We start from the raw sequence: 17,470 nt of genomic DNA, 5'->3' as shown, positions 1-17,470 counted from the left end.
GAGCGTCGGGCAAAGTGATTCATACTTATTTGCTCTGACGTCATGCCTTTTCCATCCTGCCGTCCAATCCGGAGCAAGGGACGCGGGTGCGGTTTTGACAGACCCGGAAATGCACCAATAGTTAACCCGAGACGGACGGCTCTGTATCCGCCTTCGCTGCTCCCTTGTTGAAGGAAGTAAAGTCTGTCAAACATGAGTTTCCACTACGGCCAGGTATGAAATGATGAGTTTTAGGTTATATGTTTTATGTATGTTTGTGACAATCTAATGTTTATGCCGTTAAATACCCAAATCATCTGTTATCTCGTCATTATGTGACGTAACTAATGGCAGCGTCCATGTGTTTATGGTTATGACATTGTAGCAAAAGTAACGTTAGCGGAACGATGATAACTGTTGCTGTTAAAGTGATATTTAGTAGCGAGTGAAGCAGTGTTTTCACCAACGTGTTTATGATTTAGAGAGTGTTTGAAATTGTTAAATATGTTTTGTTTCCGACCATGACTTTCTGCAATAATCCTCATAGCCCATATGTGTAAGCTAATGTGTTTTAAAGCTATTATTATAGCAACATATGTCGCTACACTGCAAAAACTCAAAATCTTACCAAGTGAAATCGTCTCATTTTTAGTCAAAATGTCTTATCTCACTTGATTTTAGATACATTTACTTAACAAGTAACATTTGAGCAAGATAGAGGGACTTGTTTTTTCAAGCTGAGATCTTATTTGTAGAAGATGGATCATCTTGATTTAAGACAAACCCTTTACTTGATTTCAGTAAATGCTTTGTATTGGAGAATCTATCAGAAAACAGATCCACTGATAAAAGAAAGAAAGAAAGAAAGAGAGAAAAGTTGTTTTTTTAAGGGTGGGTTACAGTTTTCAGGCACTGTTTCTTCTTAATCATATACAAATATACATCCTCAAACTACATGCATACAGTGAAACACCTACTTTTGAGCATAGCTGGCTTATCCTAGAGAACAACATGACTGAATGTTAGTATAGCTAGCTAACTATGAGAAGACATTATATCTCAAATTGCTCAAATTCAACTTTGTAATCTTGTTTCAAGTACAAGCTGGTCTTAAACCTAGAGAAGTGCTGCTATAATACAACTCAAATTAAGGTGAACATATCTCAAATGAAGAAGTTGCCATGACATTTATTAGTGAAAAAAACTTTTTTTGAGTGAAAAAATACTAATTGTTAGCATTTCTGGCTGAGCCACTAAGCTTTTGAATACTGGTAAAATATTGCTTAAAATAAGTTTTCCCTGCTAATTTTAAGATCACAGTTTTCTAAATATTACGTCTTATTTTAAGAAATCTTACCAAACAAATTTTCACATGTTCTATTGGCAGATTTCTTTGCTTATTTTAAGGTAAAAGTACCTTGAAATAAGTTTTTTCTTCTTGTTTTTGGAGGGGCATTTTTTCCAGTGTATTGCTTGTTTTTAGGTAGTTGGATCTGTTCAAATGGTGGTGAAAACAATCTTCCTGTTACAGTTTCAAAGTTTTGCCAGCAAATTTCTGGGTGGGTAAGAGTACAGAAAAGCTCTCCCCAAAGACTCACTTTATATGCATAACTATATCAAAATAATGGTTTGTGTTAATACTGGTACTTGAGATCTGTAGACAGCATTGGAGCATAGCTAAACAAACAAAGCTACCTACTTTTAAACCTGGGTAGCTTTCCAAACAGTAAGTTACATTCAAGAAACTGATATGTTACTGTAGCTGTCAGTTTTAGATTAGAAAGATCAATGTTTAGATAACTTACTTTATCAAGTGTTTAGAGTAGTGAGCATGTCATCACATACTCCCTGTAGTGGTGTTTATTTGAAATCAGGGGTAATCAAAACATAACCATTCAACCATATTTATGTTTTCCGTCTCAAAAGAGAGGTTATAACACCGTCCGTCTCTCAACATACAACCCATGCGTGCTTGGTGTGTATCACACAGTCTCAGAGACCTTTGCCCTTGTCTGTTAATTCAGGGCTATCCAGGAGGAGGTCACCAACAACCAGGTGCTCCGTACGGCGGAGGCAGTGCTCCCTATGGTCATCACCAACCCTCTGCACCATATGGAGGTGCACACGGGGGTTATGGAGCTCCAGGTCATGGAGCTCCAGGTCATGGAGCTCCAGGTCATGGAGCTCCAGGTCATGGAGGGCAGTATGGGCATGGACAAGGAGCTGCCCCCGGTGGACCATACGGGGGTTATGGGGCACAACCTCATGGAGGGCATTATGGACACCATGCTCCTGCAGGTAATTGTAGCCTGAGACTGGAGCTGTGTAAGCCCCTGCTGTACCTTTGCTTGTGAGCTGAAATTATTCTGAACACGAAGAGACTGCAGGTAGGCTGTGGCTCCCTCTTCTTCATTGCTTTCTTTCCCCCTTTTTCTCTCCTGCTCCCTCCCTCTCTCTCTCTCTCTCTCTCTCTCTCTCTCCCTCTCCCTCTCCCTCTCTCTCCCTCTCCCTCTCTCTCTCTCACTCTCTCTCTCTCTCTCTCTCTCTCTCTCTCTCTCTCTGGTGAGATGATGGATAGAAAATGACTAGCGTTCCCAGACAGTCATGTAGAGACAGGGTTCAGTTTTCGCCCCTCAGCAGGATTACACGGTTGGAGTGATGACTCTGGTAATACTGAGTGAGGGCGAAACAGAGTAGGAGACGGATGGGTAAAGCGTGTGTGTGTGTGTCTGTGTGTGTGTGTGTGTGTGTGTGTCTGTGTGTGTGTGTGTGTGTGTGTGTGTGGCTGTGTGTATACTCGTGTATGTGTGATTACATCGTTTCCTGTAGCAGCTCTGCCTAAGTCAGAGCATCATAGCGTATGTAGCTATCACTCCCCACAGGGATGGAATCCATCAGGGTCTGGCCTAAAGAGTCACCTGTCCCTCTCTTACCATTCATTTTTTTTCTGACAATAAGCCCTCCCTACACTCCTCCTCTCCTCCTACACCATATTTTCTAACTCTCCATGTGTTTTTCCTCTGTGCATCTGGGTAATGGCCTCTTGCCCTGACACTATCTCCTTCTCGCTGAGATGACTTTTCCTCAACAGCCCTGCAGCTAGCTAGCTTTTTTTCCCCCACAATCTTGTGCCGTAGGAAACACTAGGCATGTGTAACTAAGGTTGGGGAAGTATTGTTAAGGCTGTTATGGAACGGGGTGCTGGTGGCCTAGCGGTCTAAGCGCCCCACATCCAGGAGTCAGTTCGACTCCTGGCCGCGACCATTCTCTGCATGTCTTCCCCCACTCTCGACTCCCCATGTTTCCAGTCTCTATTCAGCTGTACTATCTAATAACGGCGAAAAGTCACCAAAAAAATATATATAAAATATATAAAAAAATATATAACTTAAAAAAAAAAGAATGTTAGAGAACTTAAATCTTAAATCAGCAGTTTCCCTCTTATTAGATACGCTACAGTACTTAATTATGTAGAATCATGATAGCAGAATTATTATTTACTGCTGTCTCTGTTGTAATATGTTTTCTTATATCCCCACATCCACTTTTAGGCAACATGCATAAATTATAGGGATTATTTCTGGCACATCTTTTATATGTAAACAACATTTTGGGCTATAGTTATTATACACTGTGCTATTTTTCAAACTAATGTCCTTCCAGCACCAAAACCAAAACACAGAGTCAAGTAGTGTTGTTTTATTTTTGATGAATAAGTTTTAGCACAGTTTCAACCACCAGTCAGTAAAATTGTTTTTCTTTATCGCCCTATAAATAAGTCATTATTTTGCTTCAAAACCAGGCAGCTACTTCATTTCCAAGAATCTTCACTGTCTATTCCCCTCTCTCTTTTACTCCCCCCCCGCCTAACACATATCACTTCTCCTCAAAGTGTGAAAATGCGGGGACAGATAATTTCAGAGAGAAAGTAGTTGCCTGAGACAGATTGAAGTAAAGGAAGAGGAAAACAGTGACTGAAGAGCAATCTTGCAGTGATGGGCATCTCCAAAGTGAGTCTGAAGCAACCCCAGTCTCCCATCATGACTCTTATTTCTCCTCTCTGCAGGTAACATCCCTCCTGGTGTTAACCCAGAGGCGTACCAGTGGTTCCATACTGTCGACACAGACCGCAGCGGCTTCATCAGCCCCAAGGAGCTGAAGCAGGCGCTCGTCAACTCCAACTGGTCTGCTTTTAATGACGAAACCTGCCTCATGATGATCAGTAAGTTGCTCTACAGAGAGTGTGGGTGCTCTGTGAGGTTGAATTGGTTAAATAAAGCTTTGTGTGTATCCGGAGGCCAAAAGAGACCAAAATAGTCTCAGAGACGGAAATGGCCACAGTAAAAGAGAGGCGGAATGATAGAATGAATTAACCAAGAAGTGTGGGATAAAGAAAGTAGGTTGGTTTTATAAGACCCCAAGTCTTTGAAACTTCAAAACAATGATTCATATTTAAAGTCAGCCCTAAACTGACTGAGTCATATGTGTCTCTGCGCCTGTTTGTTTCAGGAGTCTCTCTGCATTTCAACTATTTGCCAGGCAGTGACTAATGTCCTCTATTAACCATAATGAGAAATGTGTGACTTGTGTGTGCTGCAAGGGCAAGTTTCAAAATGATGGTAATGAGCTTCCTGGAATGAAGTCTGAAAGTGTTTCACGTGTGTGTGCCGCACAGGAACATGAACACTGCCTTTGGTTAAACATGTAATGTTCTGTGTTTCCTGTTAGACATGTTTGACAAGACTCGGTCTGGGAGAATAGACCTGTTTGGCTTCTCTGCTCTGTGGGACTTCATGCAGCGTTGGAAAGCGCTCTTTCAGCAGTACGACAGAGACCGCTCAGGTTGTATCAGCAGTGCCGAGCTACACCAAGGTAACATGCCACCTTGAGCTAACGCTTCTTTAATGACCATGAGAAAAAAAAAGACTGAAATAAATAAGACCCAGAGCTTGTTTTTTCTTTTTTCTCTTCCCCTCCTCAGCCCTCGCTCAGATGGGCTACAACCTCAGCCCTCAGTTTTCTGAGACATTGGTACGACACTTCATAGTGCGAGGTGGCGGCCTGGCATCCAGCTAGACCGTTTCATCCAGTCTGCACCCAACTCCAGACTATGACCCAGGTCTTCAGGGAGAGAGACACCAACATGACGGGCAACATCCGCCTCAGCTACGAAGACTTCCTCTCTGGGACCGTCACCAGGCTCATGTGAGCCTCATCAGTGTCATTCCATGTTCAGGTCATTTTGCTCAGATTGAAATACTCTTCCATAAGTGCCCAACTTGCTGCTATATCTATATTACATCAGCCATCCACTCATTCCATGGCTTGTTGCTTTGAATAGATAAAGCTTAGCTCCATGCAACGGGGAACAGCATTAAGGTTCCTTGGTGACTATCAGGTTTGTCTTTTGTTAACCGATACCAGTACTTGATTAAAATGATGGAGCCTAATTCTGATACAAGTGAGCACGTATTTACCTCCTGTTTTTATTTACAGTGCGTTGCCCTGACAACCATACTGACAACAATCTGTCTTGACTGAATGAGTTCAAAGACTTGGCTTGAGAAGGAAACGTGATAGGTGTGAAAAACATAACAAAATCCACCAGAGATGGATTTTAATGTCCTGCAATCAACTGGAGGATAATAATTATGCAAACCCATAAGTCGGACCTTGTAAATTCATTTACATTTTACAGCACAGGATTATGTTTTATACATACATTAACATTTGATTCATTGTAATTAGGGCTATTCAGCATTTCCACAGGATCACTTGTATTGAATTGCTTGTATTGAAAGCAGAATGACTTTCACTTGTAGTGGAGTTAAAGGCGTAGGTGTTAGAGCTTGGAAAGCTTACTTTTAAGTGTTCATATAGAATAAATGTATTCATGTTTCTGCTAAATTGCACTCTTGTAAGCCAGTAAAATATGAAGACCAATAATCTGTGGCCAAAAGACAAGCACTTCAAGCTCCTCTGTATTTTTTATTCTTTCACCTTGATCTCAAAGATTTGGGAACTTTAGAAACTTTGGGGCTTGTTCATTAAAAGGAATACACTCCGCACATGTTATTAAGAAACATGCCAAAATGGTTCCTAATGCCAAAAACAAATGCAAGCTTTTATATCACATTTTTGATGTATAAATAATATTGTTTGAATGCATTTGCGATGCTAGAAAAATGCAGTTTCCTTCTTTTTAAACTTTTACTTTTATTATATGAGCTGAATAATGGGATTGAATGAGAAATCTGTATCTTAAGGAAACAAATATTGCATAAAGACCACTTATGTATCAATAAAGTATGTGAAACATTTCTAAAAGCTTGAGAGTTTTCTTTGTGGGGTAAAAAAAAAAGTTGGTAACTGAGTGTGTAATGTAGAAACGGCTCAGCTGGAGTGCAGTTGTTGCTGCAGCAGTAATGGTCAAACTCTGCTCCTTACTTTTGACCTCAAAAATCCTCAAATTAGTTACTCATTTCCGTCTTTGTAAAACAGATTGGCTGAACAAAAAGAGCAAAGAGCTTCTGTTTTTTCCACTCCACATCTGGCACTTCTTTCCCTCACCATCTGCTACTCTGTTTGATCACAGGCTGTGGTCAAGAGTCCTCCCGCTTCTCCCATCGCTTCTCAAATCAGAGGAAATCCATCAAATTCTCCTGTGCATCATTTTTTTGCTCAAATCCCACCTGCATCTCTTTCTTATCCCTCTTCCTCCATCCTAATTCCAGGCTAAGCTCAACTGTCAGAGAGTCCTTAAGCGCACCTTGTGTTTCTTTATTGCTGATACCCTTTTCTGCTCACACATCAACCCACTCATGGATTTCAAACAATGAGTTCAGGGACTTAAGAATAAAGTCAAAGTGGACCATGCTTAGAGGTTTTTGCCCGTAGAACACATTGCAGGACACATCTCCTGCCTCATGTTGTGATTAACCTAAAGCCTTACTCTACATAATGAGGAAATGTTCCACCACTGACCATAGCCTGACATGTGTAATTAACTTGGCTACATAGAGCGGATCTGTGAGATTTCACTCGGAGAGGATGTGACGCTGCACTCTCTCAGCCACAGTTTGTGATTTGGATTGATAGGATGGTTGTTATTTTTAAACACAAATCTTGGCAAGTGCAGCCTCTAAATCTCATTTACTAATAAACTGATGAAATAATCCTGGCACTGCTGGGGGTAGCTGGTTAAGCAGAACTGGCACTAGTAATTTTGTTTTTCCTGCAGGGGATGAGCACATTTTAGTTTATCTGACAGGACTGATTAAACGCCAGTTCTGGCAACTACAGGATGGACAGCACAGAGTGGGGAACTGCTTAAAAGAATAAATCTGAAGCATGACTCATAATCACCCACACAGAATCCTGTTAATCACAATGATTTTAGCCGCCATTTGAACTAATGACAAATTTGGATACAGATCTGCTTCTTTTTTTAAAACTGTCTGCTTCTTTGTGAGAACCAGTGAGTCAGTATTCGCCATCACTCCACGAAAAGCATTGTTCCAGTCGCTTCAGATCAGCTCCATGCAGTATAAGCCATAGTGGTATAATTTTATGGAAAACTTTGTTTGCATAAAACACTCACTGATTTACTTCTCAGACTACAGCAGAATAGTGTCATCTAATATCTTCTCCCTGAAGTCAACTCTGCAATCTTTAGATTCCTGCTGGCATCAACACAACTTCTGGGCATCCTTCATAAGCAGTTCAACTAAACAAAAGCAAACTGTTTGTGTTATGCAGCACACCAATCCTCCGACAACCGTCTGTCTTCCTGTAGCAAAATATGATTTTAAAAAAAGAGAAATTCTCACAGCAGTCTTTGGGTCTGTCATCCAAGACGGGTGGCTGATGCCTTGTCAGCGAGTGACACAACACTGGTGACAAATCTGTCAGCCTTCAAGACTACTCCTTGAGGGGCGTGTTTTGTGCAACAATGCAATTAATGTTTTAACATAGAGGGATGGTATTGTCTGGCTGCCAGTCAAGGAAGCCACAAACATCCAAACTATGGTTGTTACATAAGAGCCTTATTCAGTTACAGTGCATGTGCAGTTAAGGTTATTTTGTTGTATTTCAGTATTTCATATTTAATGGTCTAATAACATTAACACCGACACGAACACCACATTGGAAGGATTAAACCTGCTGTGGGCAGACAGGATACAGGAGAGCAAGACTAAACACACTGGTCAGCTCAGTCCTGGACCCTGTGGAGGTGGTGGCTGACAGGAGGATTACGGCCAATCTGTCGTCTTTGATGAACATTTTCTTTTTTAGATATATATTCTGACAGATTAGATATATATTGACATAGAGTGGTCTAGACCTCCTATGTTTGTAAAAGCATCTTGAGATAACGTTTGTTGTGATTTGGCGCTATACAAATAAAGATTGATTGATAGATTGATAGATTGATAGATTGATTGATTGATTGATTGATTGATTGATTGATTGATTGATTGATTGATTGATTGAATAAGACATGTAAGAAACAATATAATTAATTATAGTGTGGTATTTATTGTTCCAGTTGCTCCAGTATACACTTATAATACTGTTTTTTTTAATTAAAGTAAAACTACAAAAATCAACTTAATTTTCAGTACCAGGAATGTATATATTGTTGTGTTTTGTATCAAATATTACACAGTACAATTTGAAATCTCTGTCAGTTCCTGTAGTAGTAGAAATGACAGTTTATTCTTTCAGTGTTTTCCCCATTAGATGTTAATTATAAATGCCAGGCTCGGCTTTCCCATTCTAGTAGTAGTGCCCCGTTGTCACCACAAGGCGGCAGTAAATCACCGAGAATGAAAGCCGTGTACAGCCATAGGGTACAGCTCACTCGGTAACAGCAAAGAGAGGCCCATCAGCCAATCAGCTTCAACCAGGAAGTAGACAGCCACACGGACATTGCGTAGCTACACTGGCAGCACCAACGTGCTAACGGTAAAGGTGAGTGAAGACTTTTGTTAAAAACTAATGTAACTAACCATAGCGTAGAAAGAATGACAGCAGTCGGGATTCATTCGTATCACACTAAACGCTTACACGTTCAACTTTATTTGGAGTGGCATCGCTCACTTTATAACGTATCAATGAAGGAGCCGGTTACAAGGAGTTTCAGTGAATGACTTTTGGGCAGTCAACCTGTTAGTCGGGTTACATGATTCAATAACGAAGAAGTGGTCCACCAATACCCCATGTTTGTGAATGCTGAGTCCGATTTTCCTGATCCCTGCTACTTGATTTTGTCCTTTTCGGTTAGCAGTACATCAAAGTCTTGCCAAACTCCCTTCACAAATTTGATATTTTAATTTCTTTGCACGTGTGCAGAGTTAACCAAACAACCTTATACACACATGAAACACCTAAAGAATCTAGAGAAGGCGCTCCTCTATTCGGCTTATGTGAACTACATTGTCTTTGGTTGGATCTTAAAAACTTGGGGGCATTAGAAAGAACAGACAGTGTTTATGATGGCGTCCCAGGGCCTTGTACGATGTTATAAACGTACAAATAAAAGACATTCATTGATTCATTAGTAAAATACTTAGTCAGCAGAAATTGATTAAATCATTAAAGCAGTGTTGCCTGATTGTTTTACTTGTAAGATAAAGCATCCTCCTTAATGCCTTCAATGTTGTTGATACTTTCATGTTCCTCTTTCATGACCTCCAAACACTCCATATGATCCCCTCAGGGCTGCTGCTAAAACATCTGAGACTGGCATTCTCCCCTTAAGAACACATCTGAGCGACAAAGCATTCAGCTCCATATAACAGGACTGTTTATATAAAAGTCACATCTATTGTGCACTAATGAAGACAAAGTGAGGTTACAAGCATTCATTTGTGCATTCAGTGTTTTTCTTCTAGGTGTTCCTCCTGCATTTGTTACTGCAGCTGTGCTGATACTAGTCTGGAGTGCATGTTGCATTTCATCATGTTTTCAAGTTATCATAGTTTGCCCAGACTTGATGAAATATGACAATCTACAGACCGTAGACTTGCCATGTTTGTGATTGGTCACATGGAAAGATGTATTTATTGTTCTTACATAAGCACTGTCACATTGAAGAAGTGTATTTTAAAATGTAGCTACATACTGTATCAAAAAAGAAAAGTGGTTTAAGCATCAGATTCAGCCTCAAACCACAAGGGGGAACCAGCTGAGAAGAAAGGCTTGTCACTTCTGAGATCAGAGAAGTTAAATAAGATATATGTATGAATCAGACGATCTTTTGTGTTATCTCCTTATGTATCTGTGCTGCTGTTTTCTTGTATTTGTCATCTTTTTAAGCTACATTTGTTCCAATCAAATATTTTTCTTTCCCTGTCCAGTATCTGGGAGCAAAAGCTGCATGCAGTCATGTGGCCCATAGTTTGGACAGCGATGCGAACCTACACCCCTTACGTCACCTTCCCTGTGGCCTTTGTGGTGGGAGCAGTGGGCTATCACCTGGAGTGGTTTGTCAGAGGGACTCCCAAACCTCGGGAGGACAAGAGCGTTGCGGAGCTAAGGGAGGAGAGGAAGCTGCAGGAACAGATGGGTACAGACAGCACCCAGGTTCTGAGCCTGAAAGACAAACTGGAGTTCGCACCTAAAGCAGCTCTGAACAGGAACCGATCTGAGAAGAGCTAACACATGTGGGTGTGGGAGAGACTTGTGATTGCACGCACCCAGCAGGAAGGTGGCGCACTGGAAGCAGAGTGGATGAGCCAGAGGATATGGAACACACACACACACACACACACACACACACACACACACACACACACACACACACACTCTTTCCATCACTTTAGCCATGCATTGGGCACCAAGAAGCATTAGCATACCTGTGTAAATGTAATACATCTTTAACAACACAGACTTTATTGTCGAAGCTGCACATGTTCTTGGTCTTTTATTGACTCAAATGTATGTGCTGTGTGTTTTTATTCTTCCTTTCATGTTGCTCATGCCTGTTTGTGCATGGACCTGTAACAAAACAATGACACTATACTAGCAACACCTCAAACATCAAACCTCTGGGTGCCCAATGTTGACCTAAAGACTGGGTTGGATCAGAATAAGTCATTTTGTGGCATTATTTAAATCTATTGTGTGTACTATGACACAAATGTATTTTTTTTGTCCCTCATTGAAGCCTGTCACAAATGTGTTTTCTCTTTTAATCTTCTGTGAATGTTAAGACAGGACTTCTTATTGTCACAATCAAAGCAAAGAAAGCAAGACACGTCTGAGTTGTACTTCTTTTATCTCATGTATCCTTTGATGGTATGTGACAATAAGCCAACAGTGTGGGAGGTCTCTCAGGAAGTTTAAGCTACTTAGTCCTACTGTCAGAAACATCTACATATTATTTTTTTGAAGTCTGGGTGGTTTGCAAACTTAGTGTTTAGATTATATGTGTTTTGAAAAATGTGAGCATAAAGGAACTTTGTGTGTACGCCTGCTGTTGTAAACTGATCGATAAATTCTGGCATTTTGTCATCACTTGTTCCTGTTGTTGAGTTTGTAGTTTCAGTTTTTTTCACTTCACATGCAGGTCCAAGCTCGTATCAGGTCCCACGCTATTATGAAACCAAACTGCAGCCAAGGACAGAAAGTGACATCAAAGTCAGAGGAAGGAAGCAATGAGTCTGCCTATTCTGCTCAAGAAGGAAATTGTTTTCGAGGGAACACGGTAGACAAAGCCGTGATAAATGGGGGAAACGGTTAACTCATTCACCTTTTGGAATCCGACCTGTGGACAAGTCTGTGTCCTGGGAAAAGATTAACAAAAAAAAAAACACCAGTTGATTAAAAAAGTATTGATTATTATGTTAATCAAAGTTTGTTTCACGTGTGCATGCTGCTGATCCCTGAGAAAAAACTCTTTAAGCCTAAATTAAGAAGCCCAAGCTTATTAACAGATAGTTAATTCATGACTGATTATTTAGGGTGAGCCATACAGCCATTAGGGATTTGAATCACACAGATGAGAAATTCCTTTCTGTTGGCACAATGGTTTTTAGAAACATCACCTTCAGGTAGAGCATTAGTCATAATTGACATCACAATATTGCTTTCATTGCTTGTCAGATACACGGCCTGCATAACTAACGAATAAGCTCTGCTCAAAAACAGAACCAAACCTAAAAGGTGACTGCTTTAATAGAAAAGTGAATCCCATAAAACACAACATATAGCAACTGTGCAGGAGTGCTTCCACATAAAGGAAGCATCCCAAGGAGCCAAGACTCAATGAACAGGCACATTAGGAACACCATACTCCGACTTGTGCAGAAGGGCGGATGTTGGTGGACCTAAGAAACCAGGTGGTCTCTTTGGCCAGACATCATGATGTGTGATCTGCGGTGTGGAAAATGGTCCTCATCATTGAGCTTTCCATCCCTTGGGAGGAGGGCATCACAGCAACCCATCAATGTCAACTGGCAGCAGAGTGATAGAGGCGGGCTGGAAAGCTAAGGTTACCCAGTAGAGGATGGATACAGAGGCTTAAACAGCAGTGCGGTTGTCCAGCTACTCCAGGGTTTTGGCTTCACGGGTTAAACCTGCACCAAGTTGTAAAGGAGCTAGGAGAAGAGGCAGGTAAAGCTAGCTTCTGGGCTTTGGCTGAAGAGGAAGGACATCAGTATGGGTCTGACATCCCTAGAGGACTGCAGGGGCTGGAAGGGAGATGCCTCCAATATGCCACTGTCCCCTTGCTGATGTAGTGAATGGTAGTTTCCAACTGACAACCTTGCTGGAGGCAAAATGGCACTGGAGAAAGTGCAACAGGTTAAAATGGCAACGCAGGGAACAACATCTCACCTGGATGTGATATCTACGCACCTGATTCTCCTCGTTTTACTCACAATGAAAGCACAGAGAGTTTTTCAGAGGATTTATTCTAATGTGGAGCCAGTTGATGAGGTATATTATAAAACCAAAATCAGCTGCAATAACACTCTGCTTAATTACTCCACTACACAACTGAATTCACTCATGCTATCTAATTAAACAAGCACAGTGACAGCGGTAACAATCTAATTCATTTGACTGCTTATAGTGGTTTTAATTCTCTGCTCATGTTGGCTTTGCTTCAAAATAAGCACACTCTTTTCATAGATTAAACAGTCAAACCTATAACCACCCAAGTGAGAATAAGAAGGATCATAACAGCTTGATCATAGTATTACATACAAGACTGGTTAACCGTGTTTGAAGTTTAAGGCCTGCGAAGAGAAAACTGGATTAAGCTTTCATTGGGCAAGAATAACAGTGCGCAAGCTAGCCCTGATGTGGTGATTGATGCAGTGTGTATATACCCTATTTAAGTGTTTGGAAACTGATTTAGGTTGTTAATTTTGAAATGCATTTCATCACTAAGGAGTTTCATGTAAAACAACATAGATAATTGTGAGTAAACATTCCTACTGAAACACACATGAGGAGAACATGAGGCTAAAATTAACTTTATCCTTATAAGGGCAGCTCTCTTTCCTTCCTGTAGCATAAAATCAGTGAGATATGTTATCGAAGGAGAAAGCAGTCCTACTTTAATGATTTATAAACTGGTTGAAATGATGTTGTTATTATTATTTTGGATGATATAGTACTCTAAGAATATGGAGGAGGATGTTGCCTTTACCCGACATTTGTTGGCAGAAAGGGGGCAAAAGTTTCCACATATTCAATCAATAAAAACTTTATTGCCTTCATTATTACAACAAGAGCAGTGATGTGGTTAGGGAAGAAAAACTTTAATAAGAATCCATGACTAATTAAAGGCATAGAAGTTGCCGGTGTCATAAAACACTGCAAAATGAGATAACTTTATGGAGCTCCTTAAACCAAGTCACGTGATTTAACAGCAGGCTTTTAGAGGGGATTCTCCACTCTTCTGTTGACATGTTTACTCCAATCCTGCAGTCTCTCCTGTGAGAAGTAATGAAACTAAAAATGTCCATCTTAGCCCCAGGAGCTCTCTGAATTAAAGGATGGTAACCTTACTTGTGTGCCAGGAGAAGTTCTGCTACATTACCCTGCCCTTAGTGAAATGGGGGAAAATTATGAGGCCCTGATTTACACTGGCAATAGAGTGTAGACTGCTGTGTTATCAGCAGTCATCAGCTTGAAATCTGCACTTTACTTTGTGATCTGTGGAATGACCCGCTCCACTCTGGTGTGGTGCATGTCACAATTACTTCAAGCTGCTGGAAGTTTCCATCTGAAACTACTAAGGATGGAGAGGTGGATGTGAGGCTACAGCTAAATTAAACTGTAATAGAGAGAGTTAACAAGAGGTGTTGTGAGTGTTTAGGGGTGTGAAAGGTGTGTGTGTCCTCCAGGGAACAATCAGAGGACAGGTCGGACATCTAACAATGGCTATGCTCTGCAGAACTGGACAGTACTGTGGGAACCAAGCACAGAGGCTCCTGGGAAGGGATGTTTGGAGGTGCTCCATTGTTCTCACTGGATGATAGGGATAATGGGTGCGAGTGATGCTGGCAGTTCCTTTTTTCTTTTTTTTTTAAGGAGGCTCAATCCGACATCCTGAGTGGACAGGCTGGAGACGGTGTTCCCTCTGTAGCAGGAAACAATAGAGCCGTCTGCCTGCTGGAAGGGCACCACATCCCATGTTAAACAACCACACACACACACACACACACACACACACACACACACACACACACACACACACACACACAACACACACACACACACACACACACACACACACCACTGAATCCAGGAACAGAGGTAGACTATTGCTGTATATCAAACCTATACATAGTCAGGAAACCTAATAAACTGCGAACAAATCTCACATTTGTAGGGCAAGTGGAAATGTGATAGTCACAGGGACAATAAAAGGATGTGAAACATGTGAAAGCTAGCATGCATTTTAGGTTAGACATTACCTGACATCATTGGTTCCTCATAAATCTGATGTTACCATACAGTGGTTTTATGTTGTCAAAAATACATACTGATAGCTGCACTTGCATAAAGATAGTATTTATAGAGAAAGACAAAATGTTGTCAGATGACAGCCAAGGGAAATCAGGATGGCATTAGGCTGGACTGTGTTCTTTCTGCTTTTGCTCTCCATACAGAGAGATTTTCTTATACCAAACTTCTGGCCACATGAACGCAAGCCATTCATTGCGCACAGTTTACAGAGGTCTGTTACTATTTCAGTCTGTGGTTTCGAGAATGTGTTGACAAAATGCCACAACTGGTTGGACACTTCGATCATCATCCAGCAAGTGCAGCAGAACTGCACCGAGTACAAGTGAAGAAGGGACAACAGTCAGAGCCTTAAATTCTAGACTTACACCAGATGGACTCCACACTGAGTATGATCGCCCGATTGCACAGTAACAGAGATGCACTCAGATCTACATGTGATCCCCATCAACAAAGAAGCACTGTAGCTGTGCTGTTTTGAAATGTAAAACAACAAATTCTAAACATGCGATTGAAAGTGTGATTATTGGAATTTGGTGATTAATCGTATTGAAGGAGAGTTAATTGTTTGGCAGGCCTTCAAGTAAACCAAGCTAACTGTAACACGAGACTGTCATTAAGGTTCACCTCAGCACAATGACCACACTGCTTCCAATTACAGGTTCTTACTTTTAACTGCTCAAACACATTCCTTTGCTTAACAGAAATACACTTCCTTTATCAAAAGCTAGCCCGGTGAATTCCATCAAATTACACATCTTCAGTGAAGAGCTCAGCCTTGCTCCTCCAGCTGTCTCTGTCTCTCTGAGCCAGGTCCAGCATGCCACTACAGGTGAAAGGAGAGCAATCAGTGAACAGTTTACACCTGTGTTAATTAACTCTGACACTGCGCCCATAAACCCCTTCCACACATCGCTCCCCTGCAGCTGAGTCTACACCACAATGACAAACAACCAAAACAAAACAACAGGCTTAAAGACTCTAAAATGCTCCACAGCAGGGAGGGTGGCCTGCAGAGTTGGAAAGTGAGTAACTGTGGTTTGTCACCATATGGAGCACCTTCGACATTACATTTAAGGTGCTTTTCTCCACCGCAGGAACTTTACCCTGGAACTAGGGCTTTCCCAAGGAACTACACTGCTCTAAAAAATAAAGGGAACACTCAAACAACCCATCCTAGATCACAATTAATGAAATATTCCAGTTGAAAATCTTATTCATTACAAAGTGAATGTGTTGAGAACCAAATCAAAATCATTAACCCATCAAGGTCTGGATTCAGAATCATACTCAAAATCAAAGTGGAAAATCAGATCACAGGCTGATCCAACTTCTGTGGAAATTCCTCGAGACAATGCAAAATGAGGCTCAGTAGTGTGTGTGGCCTCCACGTGCCTGTATACACTCCCTACAATGTCTGGGCATGCTCCTGATAAGACAACGGATGTTCTCCTGAGGGATCTCCTCCCAGACCTGGATCAGGGCATCAATCCACTCCTGGACAGTCTGTGGTGCGACGTGCCGTTGGTGGATGGAACGAGACATGATGCCCCAGATGTGCTCTATTGGATTCAGGTCTGGGGAAATGGGCAGGCCAGTCCATAACATCAATGCCTTCATCATGGAGGAACTGCTGACACACTCCAGCCACAGGAGGCCGGGCATTGACATGCATCAGAAGGAACCCAGGACCCACTGCACCAGCATATGGTCTTACAATGGGTCTGAGGATTTCATCCCGGTACTTAATGGCAGTCAGGGTACCTCTGCTAGCACATGGAGGTCTGTGCGGCCATCCAAGGATATGCCTCCCCAAACCATCACTGACCCACTGCCAAACCGGTCATGGATGGAGGATGTTGCAGGCAGTAGAATGTTCTCCACTGCGTCTCCAGACTCTGTCACGTCTGTCTCGTGCTCAGTGTGAACCTGCTCTCTGGTTGCAGACACCGCCGCATGCTACCTCTAGTGGTGAGGGCACTGGTAAAAAGGCAAAGGGACCAAAATTCAGGCAGAAAGGATGAGGACAGGAAATGGTCTGTGGCCTCCACCTGCAGAACCATTCCTGTATAGGGTTTGTCTTGCTAATTGCCTCTCATTTCCATCTGTTGGCTGTTCCATTTGCACAGCAGCAGGTGAAATTGATTCACAAACAAGTGTTGCTTCCTAACTGGACAGGTTGATATTACAGAAGTGTGATTGATTTGGAGTTACATTGTAATTTTTAAGTGTTCCCTTTATTTTTTTGAGGCAGTGTATGGTGCTTGTTGACCGCAGGAACCAGGGTCTAAATTTAGTTCTGGGGTAGTAAATCTCCCCCAGAAAAGCACTTACTTGGGGGTATAACTTTTCAGAGGTCCAGGAACTATGAAGGGCTGGGCCTGCAATGCTGAATGTTTCTGATTAGCCTTATTTGCAAAATCACCCTGGGCCTTTAGCCTGCAGCTGTAATTCAGACAACAACTATTTAGTTCCTGGAAGAGTAGTTCCTGAAACTTCTGGTCCAAAA

General features: G+C 41.6%; 2 protein-coding genes across 3 annotated transcripts; both read left to right on the top strand.

The window, feature by feature from the left end:
- Positions 1–91: 91 nt before the first annotated feature.
- pef1 (penta-EF-hand domain containing 1) lies at positions 92–6,306 on the top strand. Its single transcript, XM_034705515.1, is given in 7 exon segments — positions 92–213; positions 2,004–2,277; positions 4,046–4,201; positions 4,708–4,851; positions 4,961–5,035; positions 5,038–5,067; positions 5,070–6,306. Coding segments are annotated over 7 exon segments (819 nt in total). The 5' UTR covers positions 92–192; the 3' UTR covers positions 5,189–6,306.
- Positions 6,307–8,830: 2,524 nt separating this feature from the next.
- On the top strand, positions 8,831–11,499 carry smim12 (small integral membrane protein 12). Of its 2 annotated transcripts, none has more exons than XM_034705538.1 (2): positions 8,831–8,952; positions 10,341–11,499. In XM_034705538.1, exon 2 carries the CDS (start codon positions 10,369–10,371, stop codon positions 10,639–10,641), a length of 273 nt encoding a protein of 90 aa, XP_034561429.1. In that variant the 5' UTR covers positions 8,831–8,952; positions 10,341–10,368; the 3' UTR covers positions 10,642–11,499. The 2 variants fall into 2 exon arrangements, with proteins under 2 accessions (XP_034561429.1, XP_034561430.1); XM_034705539.1 differs by having other exon boundaries at positions 8,843–8,946.
- Positions 11,500–17,470: the final 5,971 nt, after the last annotated feature.

Source organism: Notolabrus celidotus, chromosome 16 (genome assembly GCF_009762535.1).
Source record: "Notolabrus celidotus isolate fNotCel1 chromosome 16, fNotCel1.pri, whole genome shotgun sequence".
Classification (NCBI taxonomy): domain Eukaryota; kingdom Metazoa; phylum Chordata; class Actinopteri; order Labriformes; family Labridae; genus Notolabrus; species Notolabrus celidotus.
This window is presented reverse-complemented; position numbering and strand designations above follow the sequence as displayed.